The 26344-nt window shown below is 41.9% G+C and overlaps 1 protein-coding gene across 1 annotated transcript in view; it reads left to right on the forward strand.

Moving 5' to 3' along the window:
* LOC138489132 (contactin-associated protein-like 5) overlaps nt 1-26344 on the forward strand; it is a 1196734-nt gene that overhangs the window by 1040714 nt on the left and 129676 nt on the right. Inside the window, exons 17-19 of the mRNA XM_069616767.1 lie at nt 3038-3256; nt 13353-13592; nt 22372-22596. Coding sequence (XP_069472868.1) covers nt 3038-3256; nt 13353-13592; nt 22372-22596 — 684 coding nt within the window. The remainder of the gene's footprint in view (nt 1-3037; nt 3257-13352; nt 13593-22371; nt 22597-26344) is intronic.

Here is a 26344-nt window from a genome sequence, read left to right on the forward strand (position 1 = left end):
ATACTGCACTGGTTACCTGGCTACCCCCTGATTTCGGGCCCAGGTCCCTACCCGCCGAGTTTCACCCCCAAACTGCCTCCCGGTAAACCATGCATTTGGGTCTGTATCTGTAACCCTACAGTCCCCTACCTGCACTTTCAGACACCTGCTGTCTGTACTTGCACCTGCCACCTGCTGGTCACACTTCTTGTTATTGTTGTGATCCCATGTACAGCACTGCCCCCTCCCGTTTCCCCTGGCACTTTTCCCCTCCCGCCTCCCCTGCACTTGCGCGATCTCAATGTCACTTGGCCTAGTTAGATCGTTGTCTCCGGCCTCCCTCCGTTCCCCCTTCCTTGCATAGTCGCGCCTTGAAACACTTGTGTATAGGCGCATTACAAATGCCATATCATGTCATATCACTTTCCTACTACTGGGGAATCCACTTCAAAGCATTTGAGTTATTTACCAAACTATGCAGAGCGATCAATACCTAATGTAATGACTCCAAATACATCATCTGTTATATATTCTTAGTATGGCTTAAGTAGAATACAATCTTTTAATGTGTGTTCATTTTATTGATAACCATAAAGTCTCTATAAATATTTATGTCACCCACTAACAAACTAGCTTTCCAACTCAATAATCAAATCATGATAAGGAAAACATGTATGAGCCTACCTTTTCCCTGATTGCTCACTATTGTTTAGCTCTGCACAGTTGCCTCGCCTCTGCTTATCCAAATGTAGAAGAAAAAGCATGATCTATATTACAGAAATGTGCTACCACATCCTAACATTCCTTGCACACCAATGATGAATGCATCCAATTTGTAATGTCTTCCGTTAGGTCAGTATCTCAATCAAATTTAGATGAGAAACCCATTTGTTCAGACTCCCATTTTCAAGTGACCTGATTAATTAATTGATATAGTAATGAGCTTCATTACATGTTTTAATTGATTTGATGAACTCGCCCTTAACCATGTTGGAATATGAACCAACAAGAAAGAACATTTGTATCGATATGTATTTGCATACTGTAGTCGAAAAAACAATTTTTAAAGCAGCAGGAAATTGTTTAACATGATCTGTTGCCACTGAATACATAACATCAGCATAGAATCTACCAATATTAGTGTTCACCAAAACCCCAGTATGCATATTCATTGAGGGAGTGTCCTAATGCACGCTTAGTTTAATAGCCAAATTACCCAATTTGAGCCTTTGCAATTGTTTCAGTTTGCAACCAAGGTTACGGAAAGAAAAGTTATTAAAAACATGTGCGTTTTACCAGATTTACTTTTTTCCTATGTTCTAGTTTAATGTGAAACTATTGCACTTGTTCTAAAATACAGGAATGGTTGTTAAGCATATTAAAAAGCTCATATGTTTCCAATATTGGGCAGCACATCTCCTTGTGTTAAATAATGGTTTTCGATCCTTCAGCCAAGTCTGCTTCAATCTCATGTTTCATATAATCAGCAGCATGTAGATCTATATGCGTGCCAATCATTAGCTTTAAGAGATGCTATGCACACATGGATCAGGCATCTACCTGATTACTAAAGCAGTGATCCCAACAGCACTATTGATTGCCAAGTGCTTAAAATGCTTCCCATCTGCTGGTGTGCAGAGGACTTGCCATTGAGAGAAAAGATGTGCATTTGGGATCATGCAAGTTGATTTGCTAAATTAGTTCAGGGTAGCATGTGAGGAAAAATAAGATGCACGTTTTCCCTTCTATTTCACGTTTCCTAATATTAAATTATTGTTATTATTATATTATTATTGTTATTATGATGATTATTATTATTATTATTATTATTATTATTATGTTTCTTTTTATTATCACTATTAATAGTTGCCTTGTTCATTTACACCAAGCAAGTCTATGGCATCAGATTTGGAACGAGCATTAAACAATGAATTTGTAAAAAAAAAAGTGTTTCCCTGCTGATGCATTTAAAAATCCTACGTCACTAGCACATTGGGGAGACATTTTTTATTTAATGTATTTAACATTTGTAAAGTGCACCTAACACGTGGGTATCTGGGCGCTGGAGATACAGGGGAAACAACATTTGCAGTTACAGTAGTTACCACAGGCAACATGCGATAGGTCGTTATTTCATGCAGGTACGTCTTTACAGAATTTACAATATATACAAGTTACATAGGATAGAATGTACAATTTACTATCTGAGGGTTCTCAGTGCTCAAACTCAGTATAGAATTAGCAGGAGTGAATATACAATTTGCGGTGAGGTGGTTGCAGCAGATGTGGCACTACGTATTCAGCGAGAGGAGCCAAGTTTTGATATATTCTATTGGCTATCATGGTTCTTGACAATTAGGGTATACATGTCAATTGTGTTACCCCATGCAGCAGAATCAACCCTATACTCTAACATACATTATAGCACATCACTGTTAGTGCCTCATGCCACTACTAATATAACATTAAACAGCCTATTTTGGGTCAGCTATACATCTCTTCTACCCTGTACACCCACCAGATCCTATTATTATAAGTTATATTTTTTTCTGAAACCAAATAAAAGTGTATGCATCATAATTGGAGAAGAAATAACAAAATTAATAATTGTATGTTTTTCTTTTGTTTTTCTGGACAACATTAACAGGAAATGCAATCATAATTATAATAACCAAAATACTGTGAAAACGGCGCCTGTATATTTAAGAGAGTTGCCTCTTTTTTTAGTTTTTTTTATTTAGCATATTTTATAGTTTATATTTAAACTTTTTTTATGCTATTTACTAAAAAGAGAAGAAGAGAAAGAAAAAAAGAGAAGAAAAGAAAAAAAAAAGTTAAAACTCTTAATAGAGAAAAGAAACCCCATTCCCATCCTGAAAGTCTAAAATCACTCCATCGTCATCTGTTTTATTCTTCTCATCTCGGTGGAGCCTTTTCCCGTCTTCCTCTATCGTTAGTCTATCAAAGATTTTTTTGACGTAAGCCATCAGAGCTAGAATCTCAGTATTTCTTCTCCCTTGACACAGGCCTCTAATTCTCTTTGTGCTTACCATTTCAGCACCTTCAGTGGTCATGTTCTCTTACGATGTCGGGAATGGCCCCACCAATATTTCCGTACTATCACCCACACCCCTGAATGACAACCAGTGGCATTATGTCAGAGCCGAGAGGAACATTAAGGAAACCATGCTTCAAGTGGACGCTCTTCCAAAAAAGATCATTCCGGCACCCCTTGAGGGACATTTCAGCTTACAATTGAATAGTCAGTTCTTTGTAGGTAAGCTGTGAAACGTCTGCTGCTCTATTAGTTTGTGCATGTGATATGTATGTTATGTTACTATGCTTTTTTATGACCTGAAATACCAGCATCATATCATCAAAGCACCATATGAATTATATTAATGTGTTGGGTTCTTTTATCAATTTGTAAAGATGTTAGAGAAAATAGGACACCACATTGTATTTGTCATTTTATGTCTTGTATCATTCTGGTTTTTTTTATGTGTTGTAGCCTCGTTCATTTCTCTTTTAGGCAATACATTGCTCTTCTCAATGTTTGAATTTCACCAATGAATGCCATGGTGGTTGTGCAAAGCGCTTTTCGTATTGGTTGTTTGTGCAGGTCACTTTGCACTATCACATCCCTGTGATACTATTAAGTGTACATTGACAGTGATTTTCCACAGACACCTTATTTGTTAGTCTTTTTTGTAGCACGAACCAAGGCTATTGGCCATAACATGGCTTTACAGTTAGTACACGAGTTTTCAAGACACATGCACAAAACTTGGGGTCTAAACTAAGGAGCAACCATGTTGGAATGGAGGGACAAGCCAGGCCCAATGTCGCTGTTGGTTAAAACATTCATGATGACAGTGGGAATGGGCTGATTTTAATCAAAAGGGCTTCTATAGAACAAGAAAGACACACTATTATAACTGCATGACAAAGACCTTGCAAAGGGATTCTTGGGGTGGGATCTCGCAACTTCCTGGTAAAATTAAAGAGTACATCCTTTTTCATTCAAATTAAATGAAAGACATGGTTGACCTTAGAATGAGATAGACATGATAACATCAATGAATTCAAAATTCCCTAGTTACCCATCTAAGAACCTCTAAAGCAGACCCTAAAATGCTATTATACAAATATTTCTAATATCTGGGTCATAAAGGCACCCTCAGTAGCCAAATATTACCATCGTTCATTGTGCTACTTATTTGCATTAATTACAAGACTGATTTGAGATTACGTAACACCTTTTATAGTAAAAAATAAATAAACATATGCAGCTGTTTTCTCTCAAAGATGAAATAATGATTTGAACTTTCAATATTCTCGTATATGAAATGTTCTTGTAAAGATTAACTATACCACACAACTATTCATTGGGGATACCACTGGACAACAAAGTTGGCCGTGAGATAAGTGAAACATGCATAACTACGTTTACTGTGAATTAAAAGGAAACAACATGTTTTTTTTTTCGGACAATATTTAATATCTTCAACCGTTTAATTTAATATTTCATCTATTTTGCACTACTTTAAAGATGGTTCAATGTGCATTAAGCTTGACCATTGACACTGTTTAGATGTCAAAAGAAGATCTGTGACTTAATGCAATTTTATCCACTCCTATTCAGCGATATGTCTCGCTGATTATGCAGGGCTATGGTAAAATAGTCAAAGGAGGAAAACAATGTATTTTTTGTTTATTGCAAACATTATTGCCATTTTGTTCACCCACCACCTTCTGTCAAGGAGTTCACTCCTTCTCACCTGAATCCGTTCTTTACCGGCGTCCTTGGATGCTGCCTTCTTTCGGATGGAACGGGTTTTGAAGAAGGCGGCCTGTGTCTCTGCCGAATCCAGAATGCATTCAGTTTTCCAGGAGGCCGAATCCAGGAATCCAGGAGGCAAAGTAAGTTCGCTAGAACTCGAATCGAGGAGGTAAGAAGAAAGGGGGGGTTCAAGGAAGGGAAAACGGAGTGGAAAGGAGAAGAACCGCGAGCTACGAAGCACACGTCTGGTCGCTACTTCTCAATAGCATTGAGACGCGCGGAGCCGCGGAAGGCGTGGTCTAGAAATAGAGAGAGTTTACGTCCAACGCATGGAGCGAGAAGGGAATGCGTTGGACGGCCATATTGGAAGTATTAATGTGTATAAGCCCGTTGTGACAGGGACCATGAGGCCCAAAAGGGGCGCACCCTGCGATTCATGACAGCATGCCTCCTCCGAAGACCCTTCCCTCCTGGTTTGCCCGGGTGGATGAGGTGGAACCTTCTGAGCAGTCGTGGGGCATTGATGTTTGAGAGAGGTTCCCAAGTTCTTTCGTTAGGAGGATATCCTTTCCATTCAACCAGGTATTGAAGCTGGCCCCTTCTATACCGGGAATCACAAATCCGAGATATCTCATATTCCAATTGGTCATCGACCAGTATAGGAGGAGGTCTGGAGGGTTTTTGGGAGGATGGATAGTAGAGTTTCAGTAAATATGTGTGAAAGACTAGGTGTATCTTCTTCCAGGATTCAGGCAATTTGATCCGATAAGAAACAGGATTTATAATTTCTTTAATGGAAAATGGACCATAGTACCGAGGGGTCAGTTTACTAGGCTGTAGATGTCGGGGTAGTAATTTTGAGGACAACCAGACTTGATCACAGACTGCATAAGAAGGGCCAGGTCTTCTTCTGGAATCTGCATATTTCTTGGTCTGTTTCCTGGCCTTCTGCAAAAATTCCTTGGCTTCTTTATGTATGTTGACAAGGGTTTCGATCCAGGAGTCAACTGTAGGTACTGGTGTAGGTTGAGGAAGAACAGAAGGCAGGACCGACGGATGAAATCCTTGACTGCAATAAAAAGGGCTGATCATAAGTGCCGAATGTTCAGAATTATTGTAAGCAAATTCAGCCACGGGTATCAGGAGCGATAAGTCATCCTGGACCTTGGTTGCGAAGCATCGAAGATACTGTTCCAGGGTTTGATTGACACGTTCTGTGATTCCGTTGGTTTGAGGGTGGTAACATGACGAAAGGGCACGTTGGATCCCTAAGCATTGACAGAGATGTTTCCAGAATTGTGAGATGTATTGAGGTCCGCGGTTTGAATTGATCTTGGAAGGGAGTCCATGCAAACGGAATATGTGTTCCAGGAAGATTCCTGCTAGTTCAGAAGAAGATGGTAATTTACTCAGGGGCGTAAAATAAACCATATGACTGAACAAGTCTATGGTAACCATGATGGTGGTATACCCACGGGAAGGTGGCAGTTCCACAATGAAGTCCGTAGCGATAATCTCCCAAGGCCTAGTTGGCAATGTAGGTTGTAGTAGAAGGCTTGCTGGTTTCTTGTTATTGTGTTTATTTTTTTCTGCAGACAACACAGGATTGAATGTACTGCCGTATGTCGGTTCTCATCCTAGGCCACCAGAATTGCCTTTGTATCAGACAGAGGGTATTGGTGACACCACGATGTCCGGAGTGTAGGGTATCGTGACAGAGATTCATTATTCTCTGCTGTAGTCTTTTTGTAGGGATGACCAACACATTGTCTTTGAACAAATAACCTTCCCGGACCTTTACATTCCAAATATTTCTTTTGGATTTGTCCTTCCACAGATCAGAGGATTGGGTTTGGGCTTGGATTTCTTCGAGGAGGTTGACTGCCTGGGCCACAAAGATCGTGGAGGAAAACATATGAGGATATGCCTTGTCTTCAGTGGGCTCATAGTCAGGTCGTCGAGATAATGCGTCAGCAATCAGGTTTTGTGATCCAGGAACATGACTGATATGGAACTGGTACTGGGCGAAGAAATATGCCCAACGCGCCTGCCAACTGTTCCTACACTCCAAAGACTATAGAATCTGGAGGTTCCGGCGGTCCGTACGGACCTGAACTGGATGTTTAGCTCACAGAAGTAGATGTCGCCATTCAGTGAAGGCTTGGCGAATGGCTAACAATTCTTTTTCCAGGACTGAATAATGTGTTTCACTAGGAGTCAGGGTTCGTGAGAGGTAAGCAATTGGGTGTTCCAGTTTATCTCCTAATTCTTGTTTCAAGACTGCGCTAATAGCATAATTTGGAGCATCCGTTTCTACCAGGAAAGGACGGCTAGTATCGGGTTGAGCCAAGATAGGAGCTTGCGAAAACTCTGCCTTTAAATGCTGGAACGCCATATCTTGTGGTGTTGACCAGAGGAAAGGAGTATCTTTCTTCAGGAGAGCAACAATCGGTTGTACTTTCTCTGAGAAATTAGATATGAATTTCCGGTAGAAATTGGCAAGTCGCAGGAAAGATTGAATTTGTTTCACGGAAGTAGGAGCAGGCCAGGTCAATATGGATTTTACCTTTGAAGGGTCCATACCAATTCCTTCTGGGGTAAGAATAAACCCTAGGTAATGGACGGAGGTCACATGAAACAAGCAGTTTTCAGATTTGGCCAGGAGTTTATGATCTCGGAGTCTCTGCAAAACTGCCTTCACGTGCTCTTCATGTTGTATAGGATCCTTGGAGAAGATCAGTATGTCATCCAGATATACAATAACAAAGAGAAACAGCATGTCAGAAAACACCCTATCCATAAAGCATTGGAAAATTGCTGGGGCGTTAGCCAATCCGAAGGGCATGACTAGATACTCAAAATGGCCAAAGGGTGTTCTGAAGGCGGTTTTCCATTCGTCCCCTTCCCTGACACAGATCAAATGATAGGCGCCCCTGAGATCCAACTTGGTGAATATCACTGCGCCTCTCACCGCTTCCAGGATATCCGAAATCAGGGGTAACGGGTATCGATCCTTGAGGGTGCATTGATTTAGTCCACGATAATCAAGGCAGGGTCTGAGTTCCTTGGTATCCTTCTTGGGAACAAAGAATATAGAAGCACCAGCAGGAGATATCGAAGGTCTTATGGTGCCATTTTCAAGGTTCGTATCCAGGTATTCTCTTAGGGCCTTCATCTCGGGTTCGGAAAGAATGAATCCTGCCGAAGAGAATCGCTGCAGAGGGTTCCGTATCTATTGCGCAGTCTTCAGGTCTGTGTGGGGGTAAGGCCTGGACAATGGCAGTCGAAAACACATCGGCATAAGCTTGGTAGGCTTCAGGAACTTGCATGACATTGGATACCATTAGTGGTGTCTGTTGTTCCTTTGTGGGTTCCTTTGGGTGTGTTAATGGAGGTTCTAGGGATAGACAATGAGACAGACCCTACAGCTCATAGCGATTTTGCGATCCTGCAAAATGCCGCAAAAAATTGTCGTTTTGTGCAAAAATAGCATCTTTAAAAAAAACATTTTTTTTTTTTAAAGTAATCTGCAAAAATTACTGTTTTGAGAAAACAAATCCTCAGGTGCCAGGTCCTCAACTTTTTTTTTTTTTCACACAAGAAATGAAATTACTTGCTCCCCACAAGGGACACATGAATGGGCACATTTTATATGCGCGCCCATTCTTGATGGCCTTTTTCTCCTCCTTGATCAAATAAAGTGGCGTTTCTGTCAATTTAAAAGCGCATCCCTCATTTCCAAGCAAGATGCACTTTTAAATGTGCAGAAATTGTAGGCAACTCTACGCGCACGGGATGTGGGGCTGCCACTGCAAGACAGGGTCTTTCCTGACCCTGTCATGCATTTCTTTTAAGGTATGAACCGCTACTGAGTCACTTGCATTTCTGTTCCTCAAACAGGATAAAAATGCATTTTTTGGGTCGCATTTTACAGCAGCAGGCACCTGGAGTGCCTGTCCCTGCGAAAGGCGCTGGGAGCTTGCAGAAAACTGTCGGGAGAGCGATTCTATGCAAAGTACTGTGCCTTTTGATGACAAAAATCGATTGAATGTTACAATTTGACCAATTTCGTCCAGTACTATTCGATCGATTTTTATAAATAATGAACATGTGTTGCGGGGGTGTCACCCACTCCACATGTTCAGTATTTTTGGTCTAGGGTGGTTGCAGAAGTGTTTCCACTTTTTCCTCAAAATTGGGCGCGGGGAAAGAAAAAATGAAAATAACGAAAAAGGGATCCTGCGGAGTCGGATCCGACCCGCGTTAGAGGGATGGATCCGGCACCGCAGGGTTGCAGGGGAAGCGGCAGCGACCAAGCAATTAAGTAGGGGAGGGGGTCGGGTGGTGGTGAAAGGTACATATTGGGTTGTTTGACTGAAGTGCAAATCAATTCACAGCAAAATTGACTACGGTCAATTCTGCCGCAAATAATTACACTTCGGTCAAACAACCCAGAACACCATTCAAGGCAGCTGCCAGCACACAATTTGCGCTACAGCTCAAGCCTGTGGAAATGCGCCGGTCACCTTTGAGAATAAGGTGACCTGCTCATTTCCAAAAATGGGTTGTCTAAAAATAGCATATCCTCCGTTCTTTTTTTAAATGCCCCATTATTTGAGGAACTGGGTCAAAATCTACATTTAAAAAAAATAAAAAAATGGTTACACTATGAGAGAGGGGGAGAGTGATGGGTGAGATGTGAAGTGATAGGCAAGAAAGCAGAGGGAGAGCAGTGGGTCAGAGGAGGAAGTGCTGCACAATAGAGCAGAGGAAGCAGTGATGGGGTGGGCCAGAAATCTGAGAGCGAGCAGAGGTACAGAAAGTAGAGGTAGCGTGTGGTCAGTGAGCCAGAAAGCAGAGAGGAAGCGGTTGGCCAGAAATAGGCAGTGAGCTGCAGATTGGGAAAAAGGATGAGGGAAGAATGCGATAGAATCGGAGAAAAGATGCAAGATGCAGAAGCAGCACAAAAGAATGAAGGACTGTATATTGAGGGAGGAATTGTAGAGTGTAAGGTGTGAGTTGGGAGTTGGATTTGGAGTGTGGCGTGGCTGGGCAGTGCAAATTGTGACTTGACAGTGTGACATAGCACGTGAGTATTTGTATGACAGAGTGAGAGGTTAAGGAATGGAAGTTGTGATGGAGAGTTGGTGAGATGTGTGTTGGTGAGAGAGGTGTGTGGGTGTTTGGGGGATTGGAGAACATAGAAGGGGAATATTTTCAGCATTACAATTGATAATGGTCAATTTAGTTAATACTATTAAATAGGCATGAACATTAAACCAGAAATGTAGCCAAAGCAAACACTGTTCTGCCAAGCCAAAGACATCTGGGACTCTTCCTATTAAATTAATGCAAAAGATACATAATAATGATACCCTGGCTCTCTTCTAGCCTTGCACTCTGCCTAGTTCCTGCAATGTGGCAATCTTACACCCTCCAGTTAATACAAAATGTCCCGCAAAAATGCCGCAATAAATAAAGGTTTGTGCCGCAAAATTTGCCATTTCTTGCCGCAAAATTTGCCATTTCATGCCGCAAAATCCTGGAAGGTATGAGACATGCAAAACTCAGAGCCTAGGAATAGAGAACCCGCAGACCAGTTGATATATCGGTTGTGTTTCTGTAGCCAGGGCATGCCCAATACCAAGGGGTAATGAGCTGACTTAATAATGTCAAACCTGATCAGCTCTTGATGGTGATTTATTGAAAGCTGGATCTCCTTGGTCTGTAGGCTTATGGGTTCTGATGTGAGGGGTCTTCCGTCGATAGCCTCCACAGGTTGCATGGTGCTTCATGTTTCGTAGGGAATCTGATGTTTAGCAACCCACTCATGATCAATGAATATTCCCACAGATCTGCAGTCTATCAGGGCCAAAATGGAAGGGTTTGTATTCTTGGATGGTGATAAAAAAAGGCCTGTAATACCACCAAATTGTTTTGTCCAGGAGAGTTCAAGGATGGAATGGATGTGGAGCAAACATCTCTTTCCCAAAGCTCTGCTCCATCTAGGATCGGGAGCTGGCGTTTCCCGAACGCCGAGGGGGTGCTAAAGGACATTCCCTAAGCAAATGCTTATCTGAGGCGCAGTACATGCACAAGCCCATATGAATTCTCCTCATTCTCTCTTGTGGAGATATGGGTCCTCGAAAGGCCCCAATGTGCATGGGCTCAGATTCAGAGACTGGGCTTGGGTTGATTTCTGGTCTGTGGGTACCCTCAAATGATACCTTGTAAGGAGTTCCCCTGGATTTTTTCTTTTATAACTTCCTTTCCTGGATACGGAAGTCAATATGCATGGCAAGATCCATTAATGCCTGGAATGAGCTTGGTCGTGCCACTCTGGCCAGCTCATCCTTAATTTCTTCGTTCAATCCTCTCCTGAACAGGGTAAAACTCACCTCAGTGGACCAGTCAGCTTCCTTTGCCAGTTGTTTAAATCGGGTCACATACGTGAGCATATCCTGGGCCCCTTGCTGAAAGTCCAACAAGCGTTCTTGTGTGCTGTAGACCTGCTCAGGACGGTCAAACATGTCTTTTAGGGCCTGTATAAACCCATCATAATCGTCCAAGAGGGCAACACTAGAGTGGCCCAAGTCAAGGCATTCCCGGAAAGGTGAGAGATTATAAAACCCACCTTGGCCCTGGGGGTTGCAAAATAGTAAGGCTTGAAGGTAAAGTGTACCAAGCACAAATCCAGGAATGCACGAAGGGTCTTTGCTGAGCCGTTGTATTTATCCACGACTCCGCCCAGTATAACACTCTCTTTTGTAGCAGAATCCCAGGATAGAACCAATTGTTTGAGAGCGGCGTTCTCGGCTTTCAGATTCTGTACCTCGGTTGATAGTTCCTGCATACGACGAATCAAGTCCTGCACGGCAGCCTCCATGTCGATATCGCTTCCGATTGGGTGGCGTCTCAAACTGTCAAGGAGTTCCCCCCTTCTCACCTGAATCCGTTCTTTACCGGCATCCTTGGATGCTGCCTTCTTTCGGATGGAACGGGTTTTGAAAAGGCGGCCCGTGTCTCTGCCGAATCCAGAATGCGTTCAGTTTTCCAGGAGGCCAAATCCAGGAATCCAGGAGGCAAAGTAAGTTTGCTAGAACTCGAATCCAGGAGGTAAGAAGAAAGGGGGGGTTCAAGGAAGGGAAAGCAGAGTGGAAAGGAGAAGAACCGCGAGTTACGGAGCACACGTCTGGTCGCTACTTCGCAATAGCATTGAGACGCGCTGAGCCGCGGAAGGTGGAAGGCGTGGTCTAGAAATAGAGAAAGGTTACGTCCAACGCATGGAGCGAGAAGGGAATGCGTTGGACGGCCATATTGGAAGTATTAATGTGTATAAACCCGTTGTGACAGGGACCATGAGGCCCAAAAGGGGCGCACCCTGCGATTCATGACACCTTCAGCTGAACAATGGATGCCAAAACCGATAAATACATTCAGCTCAGGAGAACCCATCTATAGTAAATGTGTGAAGCAGCAAATATGTGTTCATATACAGAGAAAACTAGCCATCTCTGTTAAATACGAGTTGCCTTACAAACAAATAACATTTCTACTTAACAATTAATGAAGCTTTATAGAGCCTGCCCAAGGGATATTCTGTTATGTTCCTTAAAGACTGTGTTAAAGTGCTAACCGCATTAAGATTGCTAAGCAAGGGTAACAGTTCCATAAAGACTGGCAGGATCCTAAGGGTGGGGGCATAAAGGTGTAAATATAGCCCAATATAGCCAACTGCCTGTGACAGGCTCGTGGATTTAGTACATTAATCAGCATGGGTGATGGCATGAAATTGGCTGTGGGTAGTCCTGTAATAAAGGTAATCCTGAAATATCTGTAATCCTGGAATGTAGGGTTTGGAACTATCCATTGGCTATAAGAACAATTCTACCAGCAATACTGGTTCTAAAAGCTCACCCATTGACCAAAGAGAACACTGATTGAGCATTTCAAGGGTTCTAATTAAGCTTTATAGACCTAGCCTGAGGACTTTAACAGTTGTTATGGGGCTTGATGAGCAAGTTAAAGGCTTGAGTGCCTCAAAGGGATGTAACAAGGCACATAACTCCTGGTATAGCCCGAGGGCGTGGTCTATAAGGCTATTATGAACTGTGTTGCTCTTCACAATATATGGTGTGTTTACAAGTATGCAGTTGTCAAAAATCTGCCAGGTTGGTCACAGTGATTAGGCTGTAGATACTCTCTGCCTTGCTTCTAAGTCATGGAATGTAGTGTTAAAAGCAATCTGTAGGCTATACCAGTTCTTATAGCGTGCAGATTGCCCAATCAAAAGGCTCTCTCAACAGTCCAAGGGTTGCCAGTTGTCTAGTGCAAATAGTGTATGATTTATTTGAATCTACTGTTTACTTCCACTTCTGCTGATAGCATTCCTTGGTTATGGTTCTCTTTCACCCTAGGCCCAACTATGGGCCTGAACATGATAACTAATGAAAAACCCTAAGGAATGAATGCATTTGGAGCCCATGACACCTCCTATTGCATAATACTTTACTTGTCTTGCTTTAACATTGCTAGAAAGCTTCAGGGCATTCAACTGATGTTCCAAAATGTGTTTTTCCTCTTATCACAGGAGGCACAGCATCAAGGCAGGGTGGATTCCTGGGGTGCATCCGATCCCTGCGATTGAATGGCCAGACACTTGATCTTGAAGAGAGAGCAAGGATGACTCCTGGGGTAAAGCCGGGATGCCCTGGACACTGCAGTAGCTATGGCAAGTTGTGCCACAATGGCGGGAAATGCATCGAAAAGTACAACGGCTCATCGTGCGACTGCACCAGCTCGGCCTATGAAGGGACATTTTGTAAAAATGGTAATAAAATATACTATTTGCTTACTATCAGAGTGTATGGTTTTGTCTGGCATCTGGCTTCTCCCCTACCTGCCTGTGAGCCACAGTGGTGTGGATGGAAGGATGATGTCAGTGTGGCTGGAATGTATGCAGCGGGGTCCCCTTTAACATTCCAGGTTAAACCATTAGGGTCACCAATCGAAATGTACCCAAAGACTGGTCTTAAAACTATGACAGAAGGCTGTTCTAGGGGGTGGGGCACAAGGCTATAAGGAATTATGGTGAATGCTCCTGGTAGAAAATATAAACACATAACTTGAAGCGGGCATACACATATATTATTTTCTCAAGGTGGTAATCAGTTAAACAAATCTGAATACCACTGCTTTAAGACAAGCGTTGTATCCTCTCCCTAAAGATTAGCTGGGCATGGGACAGTGACCGAAGAGGTCTTATCACGTTTGCAGTGTAAGAGCGTCAGGGCTTCAGTTCATTGGTTGGTACCGGGGAGAAATGGCGTACCTTGGGCCAGGAACTACGGACTTCTTCGACCCAGTGACGGTCCATGATTGCTGGGGAACCAGCATTAACGTTCTACTACGTCTATCTTCATTTTAAGAGACAAAATAGATTTACGTGACTATACCATAAAGAGTCCATCCTTCATTCTTCTACACCAGCCTCATAACATGGTGGGTGCACTGTGAAAAAAAGTTCAAAGAACGGTGCTGTGTTCTCCATTGGAACTCAAAAGGTCATTATCTGTTCATTCAAGTAACAGAATGTGCAGTTTTGGCTGTCACATTGTCAAATGTGGGAGTTGTGTCAATTGTCATCCCTATGTCTTGACAAATAATTATATATTCAAGGCGATGTGAGCATGATGCCACACATGATCTTTGACACGCTTTATTGACCATGAATCTGAGGGTTTTCATTCTGGCTGTTTACATCTCTCTTATTTCATTTTTGGAAAATACCAATATATGAAAGAAAAGTTGTTAACAATACCAAGGGTAATCATTTTTAGTTTGGGCTATGAGGTGCCGCTTGCGAGACCTACAAACTGAAACTATTGCATTGGAGTACAGAGGCAGGGAAGTGACACAGAGCAATGACACATGTTGAGGGACACACTGCCCGTCCGTGTTGTTTGGTTGTTTGGTTATGGGACCACCCATTCCTGCCCCTGTCCGCTCAAAGCACCTCCTCATGGGAACTATTTGAGCTCACTCTAATTAATCCTTACCATCAGGCTTTGCATTCAAGTGCCTGCCAGTTTAGTTCAGAGCAGTCTTCTGAGAGGTAATGACTTAATTGGATTTGTAAACATCGTTATATGAAGTCGAAAATGTGCCCAATTTATAAAAAAACAAATACAAACGCTGAGGAAACAACACCTGTTGAAGTGGTTTGTTCTGTTTTCATATAGATGTGTACTTGGCAGTGTGGAGAAACTTGTGTTAGCCTTTTATTACTGTTCATCCGTTTCTGTTTTCCTTCGATCAGAGCATTTAAAGTGGCGGTGATTTACATGTGATGACCCATTTAAGAGGCCATTGTTTTGGACAAGACGTCTGTAAAGTTTCAAGAAATGCAAATAGGCAAGTTTGCTTTGAAAGCACACAGAAAACACAAGTTAGCTGCCTAAACCAATGCCCACCTACGGGTCAATTAAATTATATCACACAGAATAGTTTTCAACAAACTACAATATTGTCAGATGTTCATTTTGAACACACCAATAAGCATTTATTTTCGATAGAATGCAATATTTTCATCACATCATATATGAATCATTCACTTGTTAAACACTGTAACTTTTTCACACATGACATGTTGTTATAAGTCTTGCAATTACATTTTCAAAACCCAAAGGGCACTGTTTTGCCTTTTGCTTAATTGCACTCTGGTATTTATAGTCTCCCAGTGAACATGGGGGGGAATAATGCCACAATTGGCATTTTTTGCTAAACATCTTTCTATAAGGATTTATATATTTGAGTGAGTACCTTACTATGATATGTGTATGTTTCAATTCATCTTTATAAAGCAGAATATTGTTGAAAGCCAGACATGGGGATGAGGAGGGGAAAAGATGAGAGGGCAAGTGCGTCATGGATATGTCCCTGGATGTGGGCAGAGAGGTTACAATCGTGAAGACTGGTGTAGTTATTTTGCCCTAATTGTGGCCAGGTGCTACATTTCAGGACACAAGTAAAGGACACATGTGGGTCGACAGCTTAACGTTTTTCAGATGGCAGGCGTTTTTGAGGTCGCCAAGCTTGTTCAAGCATTTGGCTACTAGGATTTCACGCAGTTTGTCATGTTCCCAGTGCAGTCTCTTACCCACAATACCACATACAATTGTCATCAAAACACACGTCCCGTATTGGTATTTTGTTTTCCAGGAAATATTTCACTGCAGGTTGCTGGGTTTAAAAGGTGAGCACTTTTCTAGCATATTTATGTGAACATTTAATTTCTCACGTAATTCTTTCTGGTGTTGACCACTTTTTTTGAAAGGCCAGTGCTCTTTTGTCTAAGAGGAAAGGTCAATTGAACTGTATTTGTATATTTCACTTTAGTATATGTTTACATACTGTGCACATATTCATGGGTGTTAGATTTTGATTTTTGCTATGGGGGCAAAAGGCCCCCACCGAGTGAAGCGAGGGAGCGGTAAACATCACATTTTACAGCACATGTTGCAGCAGGAATAGGAAAAAAAAACACATGATTTACAGGAATGCGTAAACATATAACATCTCACACAACTCATCTAACCTGCTGAGTTGCCTCTGCAATATTCTGCTTTAGTATCCCTTGCTATTCCTGCATTTGGCAAAAGGTTCTGGCCTGCTTGCCCCTCCAATCAATGCGCATGGGGTACATTGATAAGATTCCCTTCTCGTTTTGTCGTGAGCCACACTTGATACATTTAGTTATTATCTTCTTGGAGTGTATTTCTATTGACAGTCAAAATAATCCTTATCGCAGGCTTCCGAAATAAAAGCATATTGCTAATCTGGACAAATGACCAAAATATACACAGAATAACAATAAAAACAATCAGGAAATGTATGCAAAAACAGCAGTTAGTTTCAGTCAGCAAAACAGAATCATCATATTTTTGCAATGCCTTTCACAGATAGTGTGTCCAAACCAAAGTTTCAAAAAGACCTTTGCAAACAGTATGTCTAACAATTACATTTGGGAAAAGACGAGTTCAAGTTCCTGACTTGCATACTGTGCTCAAATCCCAGGTTCGCCACTTAAACCAAGTGAGTGCTCCCGGGCAAACCCTTTTATCACACTATGCGTTATTTGCTTAAGTTTGTAGTCTATACAAGCTATTGAGCTCATACTGTCTGCTACTTAAAACAAAAAAAAACTCATTCCTGATATTGACACATAGCTACATATTACAAGTCACAATTCATATACTGGACACCACATTGTATTTGTCTACTACCTTATGCATGGCAACGTGTTTTAATTTAACTTCCCATGACACCTTTGCATACTACTGTCCCTGCTCCCACATGTGACAATCTGCACAGTTGTGTTAAAAGGTCATGCCTTTTTGGCCCAATTACCTTGCAAGCTATCCATTTTATCATTGCCCATATGCTTAGTATTACCATGCTGCCAGTAGGGTCAGAAATGGCAGGGCTGCCAAATGGACATTTTGAGCCAGTCTATTCCAACACCAGCACATGCGTTCTGGGACTTGTGGTACATATTTCTATTTTTAGTCAGGGCTATTAGGTGTCGCTTGCTACACCTATAAGCCAAAACTATTGCATTGGAGTAGATATGACATATGAGGCGGGACACAGAGTCTGTAGTTGTTCTTTGGTGTGTTTATCCCCATCCATTGCCCCTCTCCCCTCCCCCATGGCCATGCTAATCCCTAAGGCCATTGCACCCATGCCTGCCTCTACCGCCCAAAACACCTGCTTATGGGAACTCTTTGAGCTCGCTTTATTCGAGCCCTGCTATCAACTTCGCACTCAAAGTGCCTGCCATTGTTTGTTCACAGCAGTCTTGTGAGAGTGCATGGCTTAATTGGAGTTATAAACACGCTACTGTTGTAATAAAATGTCTTACATCCACTCGATTTATAAGCACTTGACTGAAGTCCTGTTGCAAACAAGCATTAGCAAAGCCACTGAAGTCCTGTTTAAAACAAGTATTGCCAAAGCCAACATTTTCGGGTTGTGCATACGTTTCACTGCTATTGGGTGATCAGGTACTCGAACTATTTTGCACCTGATACCAACAACGGCTAGTTAATAACACCAAGGTGGTGCTTCACAAGTGCCTTTCCCATGTGTACACACAATCCCAAACTGTTGCCATTGCCAATGCTCGTAAATGGCTGTCATTGGTAAATTGCATTATGACTGATGATAGTTGCTGTCTATAGATAGCATCTCTAAATTTAAAAAAAGAAGTCAAGATATTGCAAAGATTGGTGTTGAACATATCAGCTTTGAGCAGTTATTAACCATTTAGCCACAGTTTAAACAGTGCAGCAGTATATGCTCACACCTATGGCCGTTGCTGCATGGGAGTTCCATTCACATCCTGCAGAATGGATAGGTCTTGCAAAAGGAACTATATTGCCATATCCTCTGCACTTAAGCAGTTACAGGTAAAAACCCAAACTAGATGCTGCTATGAGCATGAGTTTGTGCTGCTGAACTGGATTTTGCTTTAGGGGCCCACCCCCTTCACATAAGCATTAATGGCATACTAATATGTTGTGGCACCTCATTGACAGACTGCCTTCCCTCTTGAACGATATTAGTTTAAAGACACATTCTAACACTGCAGTTGTTGTACGCCATTTGCGGTCTTCAAAGACCAACATACCTAGTAGCAGAGGCATTGCTGGGGGGGGGGTGGCTGAGGGAGCTATATCCCCGGGTCTTTTGGTTGTAGCCCCGGATAGAAGCTCAGGTTCTACAACCAAAATGCTAGCTAGCCCCGAGAGCTGCCAGTCCTGACATTAGCTTAGCCCCTGATCTTTTCCAGACCTAGCAACAACCCTGCCTAGTAGAACTTCCTGGTAACACCCAATGAGCCTTACAACACATGATTGCCACTCGTACGTAACTGGGGAATGGCCACCTTATAGGAAGCTTTGAATAGTCTCAATATCGGACTCTTCTCCTCTCTCAGTGTGTTCAGAAAGTTTGCTGAGCTTAGGATATCTATTGCAACCATGTTTGGCTGATAGCAGAATTAAGCGTCTGCTAATAAACTCTACATAACCACAGGGGCGTGGTTGTGATGGAGGGCTTCTTACATCCTAAGACGTTATTTAAACTAACATACACTATGGGCCTCATTACACGTTATGCGGTAAGGGATTACTGGCACCGGTAAGGACACCAGTGCTGGTAATCCCTTACGACCCTACCACGAGGTCCCTCAGCGGGTACCGTCCTTAACGTGTGGTCAGGCCACACATTAAGGACAGGACCCGCTGAGGGACTTATGAGGGGCTCAAATGCATGGGCGTAATTTTAGGGGGGATAGGGGTGTTTGTCCCCCCCAACTTTCATGGCACACCATTTTGTCCCCATTCATTTGGCTGGGGCACCTTTTCTTCAGATGACATGTCCCCCCCCCAAACATTTTCAGCAAAGTTACTCAAATGCTCAAATGGGAATGGGGATGGGTTCCTGCAAGGAGGAATTACCGGGTCCTCCTATTTCGGAGTAACCCGGCAAGTCCCCATTGTAGGAACCCGGTAATGGAGCCCGGAACAGAGGCATCCATGGAGCTAATAGCTCCATGGCTACCTCCATTCTCATAAGGAGGCCCATTGACTTTATCATCTATATTCTATGGTTATCAGAAGACACGCAAGCTGGGCCCAAGACCACCTAGTGGTTAACATATTTTCTTCATGAGTTGGGGGCCAGGTATTAAAGGTGATGACAGCAATGGCCATACTGTCATCCCCTGCAACATCTGACATCTTGCTTAATATAATAAATCTTCTAATTGCTGATAGATATAATTAATGTAGAGTTTGTTTGGATTAAACAAACAATACTATCCAACTTCTAATGTATTACAGAAAAATGGAGCAATTTCATGACATGCATCTAAGAATGTTTTTGTTTGGTGCTTTAAAATAAGCTGTAACATGCACATTCTTGCTCCCATGTGTTAAAATATAGCATTTTACAACATAAACATACTTTTATAAACAGTTCCTTATCAGTTCACCACTGTAAAATGTCAGGGAAAATCGTTTTACAAGCAAGGAATAGTGCTACAGTGGCAGCTGGCATTCTGCTCTGTGCTGGTTCATGCAGCAAGCATTCTAACGTCACAAGTGAAGCATAATTACTGAATACCAAACGGTAGTGAGGTCCTTTTGTCATTAAAGATCAGTAGAGATGTGACATTTAGCCTATAATCAAACCATTATTTACATACTTCTATACTGTTATTGCAGGCTGCCTTATACAATGCTGGCCATAATGAACAGTCACACTGCAGCTATTAACTTTCATTGCAGTGTGCTATTTTTATGTATCTACTATGCAAACACTCACAAGCACAACATCACATTGCCCTATTAATTATTAGCAAAGTGGTTTCATAAATAAAATATTAGCGTGCAATTTAGGTACTCGTTCTACGTCATGGAACCCTCAGATGGTCGCTGTCAGAGATATCTTTAGGGAAAGGCGAAAGGGGAACTTGCCCCGGGACCCCACCTTCGAGGGAGGACCCAGAAGAGGCTCCCTAGTCAAAACAAGTCAGCTACCATTGCTCACCAAACTTAAATAGCACACGCCAGTATATTTTATGGTATGCTGCTGAGGCTCTGACATATTCCCTGTCTTTTGTTGACAAGTGCATTCTGCTCTGATTAATTCATCTGGTAATGCTTGCCGTGCTCACTGTGGTATGCATAGTTTGCATGCTCACTATGGCACAACTCCTGTAGCGTTCTCACCTTTTTGTGTGAGATTCTATTGATGATGTGCAACAGCTAGAGGTAAAAAGCATATTAATAAATATGTGTGGTGAGATGATTCCGAAGATAGCTTGGTCTGTTAATCAGTCATTGCAGAGATCTGTGTTCATATGCAAGATCACAAAACCAATGTCTTGCAAGGTCGTTTAGCCTTTCCTATGTCTGAAGTCGATAAACATGCATCTAAATTTACTTTGTAGCAGAGAAGTTGCTATTATCACCTATGTGCCTGCACAAGATATCAGTTGCTATAGAAACTAAAATAGCATCAGTATGGCAATGATCCAGAAATGTGTTGTTTAGATGGAGAGTTGTACATCCTAGGCAGTCACCTCCAATGATGAGCATACCGTATTAGTCCAGAGAGGTGGTTCAGTGTGCAAATTCAAGACTGTGGAACCACAGCGCTCATGCTTGTATTGTGGCTTTGTCAGCAGATGATACATTGATCCTGAACAAATAAGCCTATATCACTGACACTACTACAATGTCTTCTGTGAAAAGGTTTGCATTCACACATGCTGGTAGCATTGTTTAGCCCATTATCGGATCTTTCTTTTTATGTAGTCCATTTGAGTGGAAGTAGTTGTAGACAGAAAAGATCAAACCAGATTTTGCAGGACACATTTCACGGTCTGCATATTTCTCACAAATGCTTGCTTTTTTGTACAATTCAAGCCCGTGTTTTGGGTGGATTTAAAGATTTTAATCACAAAAGAGTAACAGAGATGAATTATTTTAATTTCACTTCAATTATTATGCTGGCAGGTATATACTTCCCTGGATGATGGAGACAACGATGCTAGAATCATTCCCATTCTGCATAAAACCCTTCTATAACATTTTGTTTTAAAGAAATTGACTTGTTGGGCTATGTGATTTTCGTACTTTCCAAGTCAGTTCTATAAAATGGGAGTATATTAGTTTCTGGTAAGAACTTTACAAGAAAGTGTAAACGTGCAAAGTTAGTGCAAATACCAGTTTGACCTCTTTACAGATATCTGATCCTGGGCAACACAATTAATCTTGTATTGCCTAATCTGTCAAACATTCCACTCCCTAACCCTATCAAAATTGTCAGGCCTTTAAAGTGATTTTGTTCTAAGGATATGATCTTAAAAGAAAAATGCTCATGGTACCACTGGCATTACTGGTGATTTCTCTATGATACTATTGGACACGACAGACATTGGTTTCTTTGCTCTCGAACGGCAACACTACTTGAAAACCATGTCCTTCTTCTAATCTCTGTATATGTACACCTTCCTGGTAGCTTTAAATCTACATCCACTATCTTTGCTATGTTGTATTTAGCTTTCTCCTTCCTTCCAATTGGTATCACATGTCCATGCTTTAGCACTTTTGCATTCTGTGAGGCAGCTAATCTGATTTGTCTGTCTATTCCGGGTTATGTGCAGTTATTGATTAAACATTTCCTGTACATTTCCTGTACCTATGCTAGCACACAAGTACCCTTGTTGTGGACTGCTAATGCTGCCCTTGAAAGTCTATTAATCATTCTGATTACAGCAAGAATGAAGAAGGTACGGGGACTTTAAAGTGAGTTCCACATGCTAATTGTATTTGCTCATAGACCGCATATCAGGCTATGGGTTGTGATCACAATGATTTGGTGCAGTAGAGGCGTGCACAAAAAGGGTCCATGTGCCTGGCCCCAACATCAATTCAGATGATGTAGACGATCAATTGAATATTCTACTGAATACATGTAACTGTTAAGGTCAGTGTAGCCAACAGTATCTGAAATGTTTTTTCTATCTTTCTCTTCAGAGGTATCTGCAGCTTTTTCAGCAGGCACATCGGTTACCTATGCCTTTCAGGAGCCGTACCCAGTGACGAGGAATGGCAGCGCCCCTCCGTCTTCCATTTATGCAGATACCAGTCTTCCAAAGGAGACCATCTCGTTTAACTTCCAGACTGCACATGCTCCAAGCCTCCTACTCTTCATAAGCTACTATTTCCACAATTCCATGGCTGTGATTATCTCTCAGAATGGTGAGTTATACCTTAGCAGTGCCTAATGTTTCTAAATATTCTTAGTTGGAGAGAGCTGAAATGGTGCAGTGTGTATACCATAATGCAGCAGGATTTTCGAAGCTCTATCGCCATATTCCTTAGAATTTGCATAGGCGCAAGTGCATTGTCAAATGCAGATACATGTCCTTTCAATAGATGTTTTCACTTTGCACTAGTACTAGAAAAGGCATTGCCCACGTGCAAAATACATTGAAAAACTATGGGCCTGATTTACAAAAGGGCTTTACAATGGAACAATCCAATTGAAACTCCCCTTGTAAATGAGCCCCCACATGTGTTTCTAATTGCAACTGCACCAGTGCAAAGTTTCTGTAATACTACCCCTAGTCTGTTTGTGCTATTCTTTACACTTACCTCCCTGATTTTCTTTTTGTCAATGCAAAATGAAACACATGAGGTACCATACTGCTCTGACTCTCTGTAATCTGTATTTTCAACCTCTACCAACTCGTGTCATCCTTTGAATTTGTGTTTTTAGTTTGGGCTATTCTGTTACACTCGAAGGGCCTGCCAGTGTTTTCTTTAAAGCAGTCTTCTAAGAGTTAATGTCAGAATTTCAGATGTAAACCTGCTACTGGAGTAATACACATGTCTTAACCAGGTCAGCCTTCAGTCACTTGATTTATAAGCACTATGTGTGACCTTAACTGAAGTCCTCATAAAGCATTGGCAAAGGCAACCGTTTTGGCTTGTGCATAAGTAACAAGCAATTGCTAGGCACTGCTATTAGAGGCACAGGTACTCTCAACATTTTGCAGCTGCTATCATTAATGGGCAATTAATAGTACTTTCTCATGCCTACACAAAAGTCCAAACGGTTGGCATTGTCAAATATTGTTTCCACATGCAGATGACACACAGATTCTCACCTGCCTTGACAGACTGGCGCAATCTGCTTGCAAGTTATTTTCAAAACAGCACGGAGGAAAATGGGGGTTGGATGACCAGGAGTTATCTCTGCCTCATGGTTTATGCCATATGATACACTTTGTAAAAATGGTGCAATCGTGATAAAGGAGGCCTTTGCTACATATTAAGGCTCGTAATAATACTCTCAATTGATACTGGGCTGTACCGTTGTCTAATGAATTAGTTAATAAAAAATGCCTGGCACAGGGGCCCTTTCACTTAACTTGATTTTGGGCCACATAACAAGATGCTGGTATCCCGGCGGTAATTCCAGTGGGGTACTGGCAAACTGCCCCTTCCATTTCTGCCACCTGATAGGCAGGTATTACCGGGATATTCCAAGTAGTGGAAAGGGTGGTAACTTGGATTGCTGGAATTACCGCCACTGGTAACACTGGTGCTGATGATTCTGGCATTTATATGCCATCAGGGCCCTGATTTACAGGCAGGTCAGGCCTGCCGGTAGATCTTTGCCTCTGCCGGAATACTTCTATTTCGGTGGTCCGGAACAAAAATGCTGGTACCGGAATTGCTAGCAATTTTACTGCCATTTATTCCACACTGGGGAACTCGTAATGAGCCCCTTTGTTTATGTATAATCAGTTTCACATAACTAACTTAAACCTTAGTTGCTGCGTTGATCTGAATTGCCGTTCATTCAGCCTTGCAACATATCCACCACTAAACATTGGATTGCACTTACAAGTAAAATGGATGTAAAGGAAATGGAGACCGAGTGCTCCAGAATTATCCCTCCTTCATGTCTTTAGATGCACTGATATGTAACGAGCAACAGGATTGGCTCCTTCCCCACTACTGCATGCTAATATATGACAACCTGTCCTTTCGGAGGTGTGTTCATTATTTTACTCTACAACGGAAAAAAAAAAACAAACACAACACATTCCTAGGGTGTGATATACTTCTGCGAAACCCGCACTGCATTCTTGTGGCGTGATATGCTTCAGCAACACGTGCGCCACATGCATGAAAGAAGGACAAGTGCACGGCTTGCTGGGTTTAACTTTGGATATTAGTGATGTGTCAAGGATCTTGTTTCCTTGATTGCACTCAATGCTGGGTGTGATAACAACACTTATCTGTGGGTATTTGAAGTCCTGGAACTGTTGGCAAACAGGGAAATAGCAAGAGCTTCGGGCGAATGGTTATCCCTCAGACCTCGGCATTAAGGCTGCAGTGCTTCTAGTCTTTGCCAGGTGTGGCTCATATTCTCCACACTATGGTGTCCTGCTATCACCCGCTATTGTCGGTGCACTTCAGCGTGTTGTGCTCGTTTTGCTATTGTTGTAATCCTAACTGCTAGAATTATCCTTAATTGGACATTATGCTTTCACGTGTGAGAGCAGGCTCCCAGTGCAGCTACAAAGCTGCTTCTCCCTCTTCTGCATCACAAAATGCCACTACTGGTTGTAGTTGAAAACATTGGTATACGTATTTGACTTAACAATTACATTGTCTCTTGAATTTGAGTTGTGGTTGAATGAAAAACTGCTTGACATTTTATTTTGCATTTTTTTTTATTGATTTAGCTGATTACAATCAACTTTTCAATTTGTCAGAAAGGAAAACAACAATCAATTAAAAAGGGTACCTATTTAGAGAATAAAAATAAAATTTAGAACAATACTATAATGATCATTTGTATAAAAACACATAAAATGCCTGAATATGTCCTGTGAGAGTAGCATGACTAGTATAAAATACAAACAAGTTATTACATGACCTTAACTTATCTCTGTATATAAATTCAGCTGGATCCCTGTTAGAAAGTGAATGGCTTCAATTTGAACAAAAGATAGGCTGCCAAAGGGCTTCTGAAACAGATTTAAAATGTGTAAAAATATCTTCTCAAGTAGAAGGAACACTTATCACTGTGTTTTGGATATTCTGTAATCAAGTCTTTCAGGTTTATTAAGGAGCTCACAGTATCGACAAATGTTTTGGGTTCTATCAATGATTTTTCGTCTTGCCAAGATGTCTCTTATTGGCCATAAACTGAGTCTTAACTGCAGAAAAGCATTTCTAGGAGATGGTGACTAGCATCTTATTAGATAGGGTTCTAATACCCAATGGGCCTCATTCCGAGTAGGGCGATAGGGGATACCGGGCACCGGTAAGGAGACCGGTGTCGGTAATCCCTTACCGCCCTACTTCAAGTTCCCTTAGCAGGTCCCTCCTTTAACGCCTGGTCTGAACAGGCGTTATGGACGCGACCCGTTAAGGGAATTCAGAGCCAATAACGGTACCACAATTTGCGGTACCGTTATTAGCGCCTTCCCCATTCCCATTGACCCCCATGGGGGATCAAATGGGTATGGGGAATGGCTTTTTCAATGAGGATTTACCGCTCCCGCAAAGGTCGGACTACACCAGTAAGTTCCCATTGAACCATATTGTACCATTATTGGAGGCAGTCATGGTGCAAATAGCGCCATGACTACCTCCAATCTCGGAATGAGGCCCAATGCATTTTATTTCTGAACTTAAGTATAAACTCAAATGAGATGTCCTAATTCGGTCCTGAAAATTGGCTCCTTTTTACGCCAAGGCTATATTAAGCAGACATGTCAGACTATTTTACAGAATATGCAATATTTAGATGTGAAAAACACAGAATATGTATTTTTGAATTTCGAACAGCCTCGTTGACACCTTGTTAAAGCATTCATGAAAAACCTATCTTTAAGTCGACTGTCACATGTCCTTTATGTGAAGTCATAGAGGCACTTCTTTAGACCTGCTTGAGTCTGGCTGTACTGCCCATTACTTGTCACAG

The sequence above is a fragment of the Ambystoma mexicanum genome, chromosome 9 (assembly GCF_040938575.1).
Source record: "Ambystoma mexicanum isolate Mex_15411 chromosome 9, UKY_AmexF1_1, whole genome shotgun sequence".
NCBI classification, from domain to species: domain Eukaryota; kingdom Metazoa; phylum Chordata; class Amphibia; order Caudata; family Ambystomatidae; genus Ambystoma; species Ambystoma mexicanum.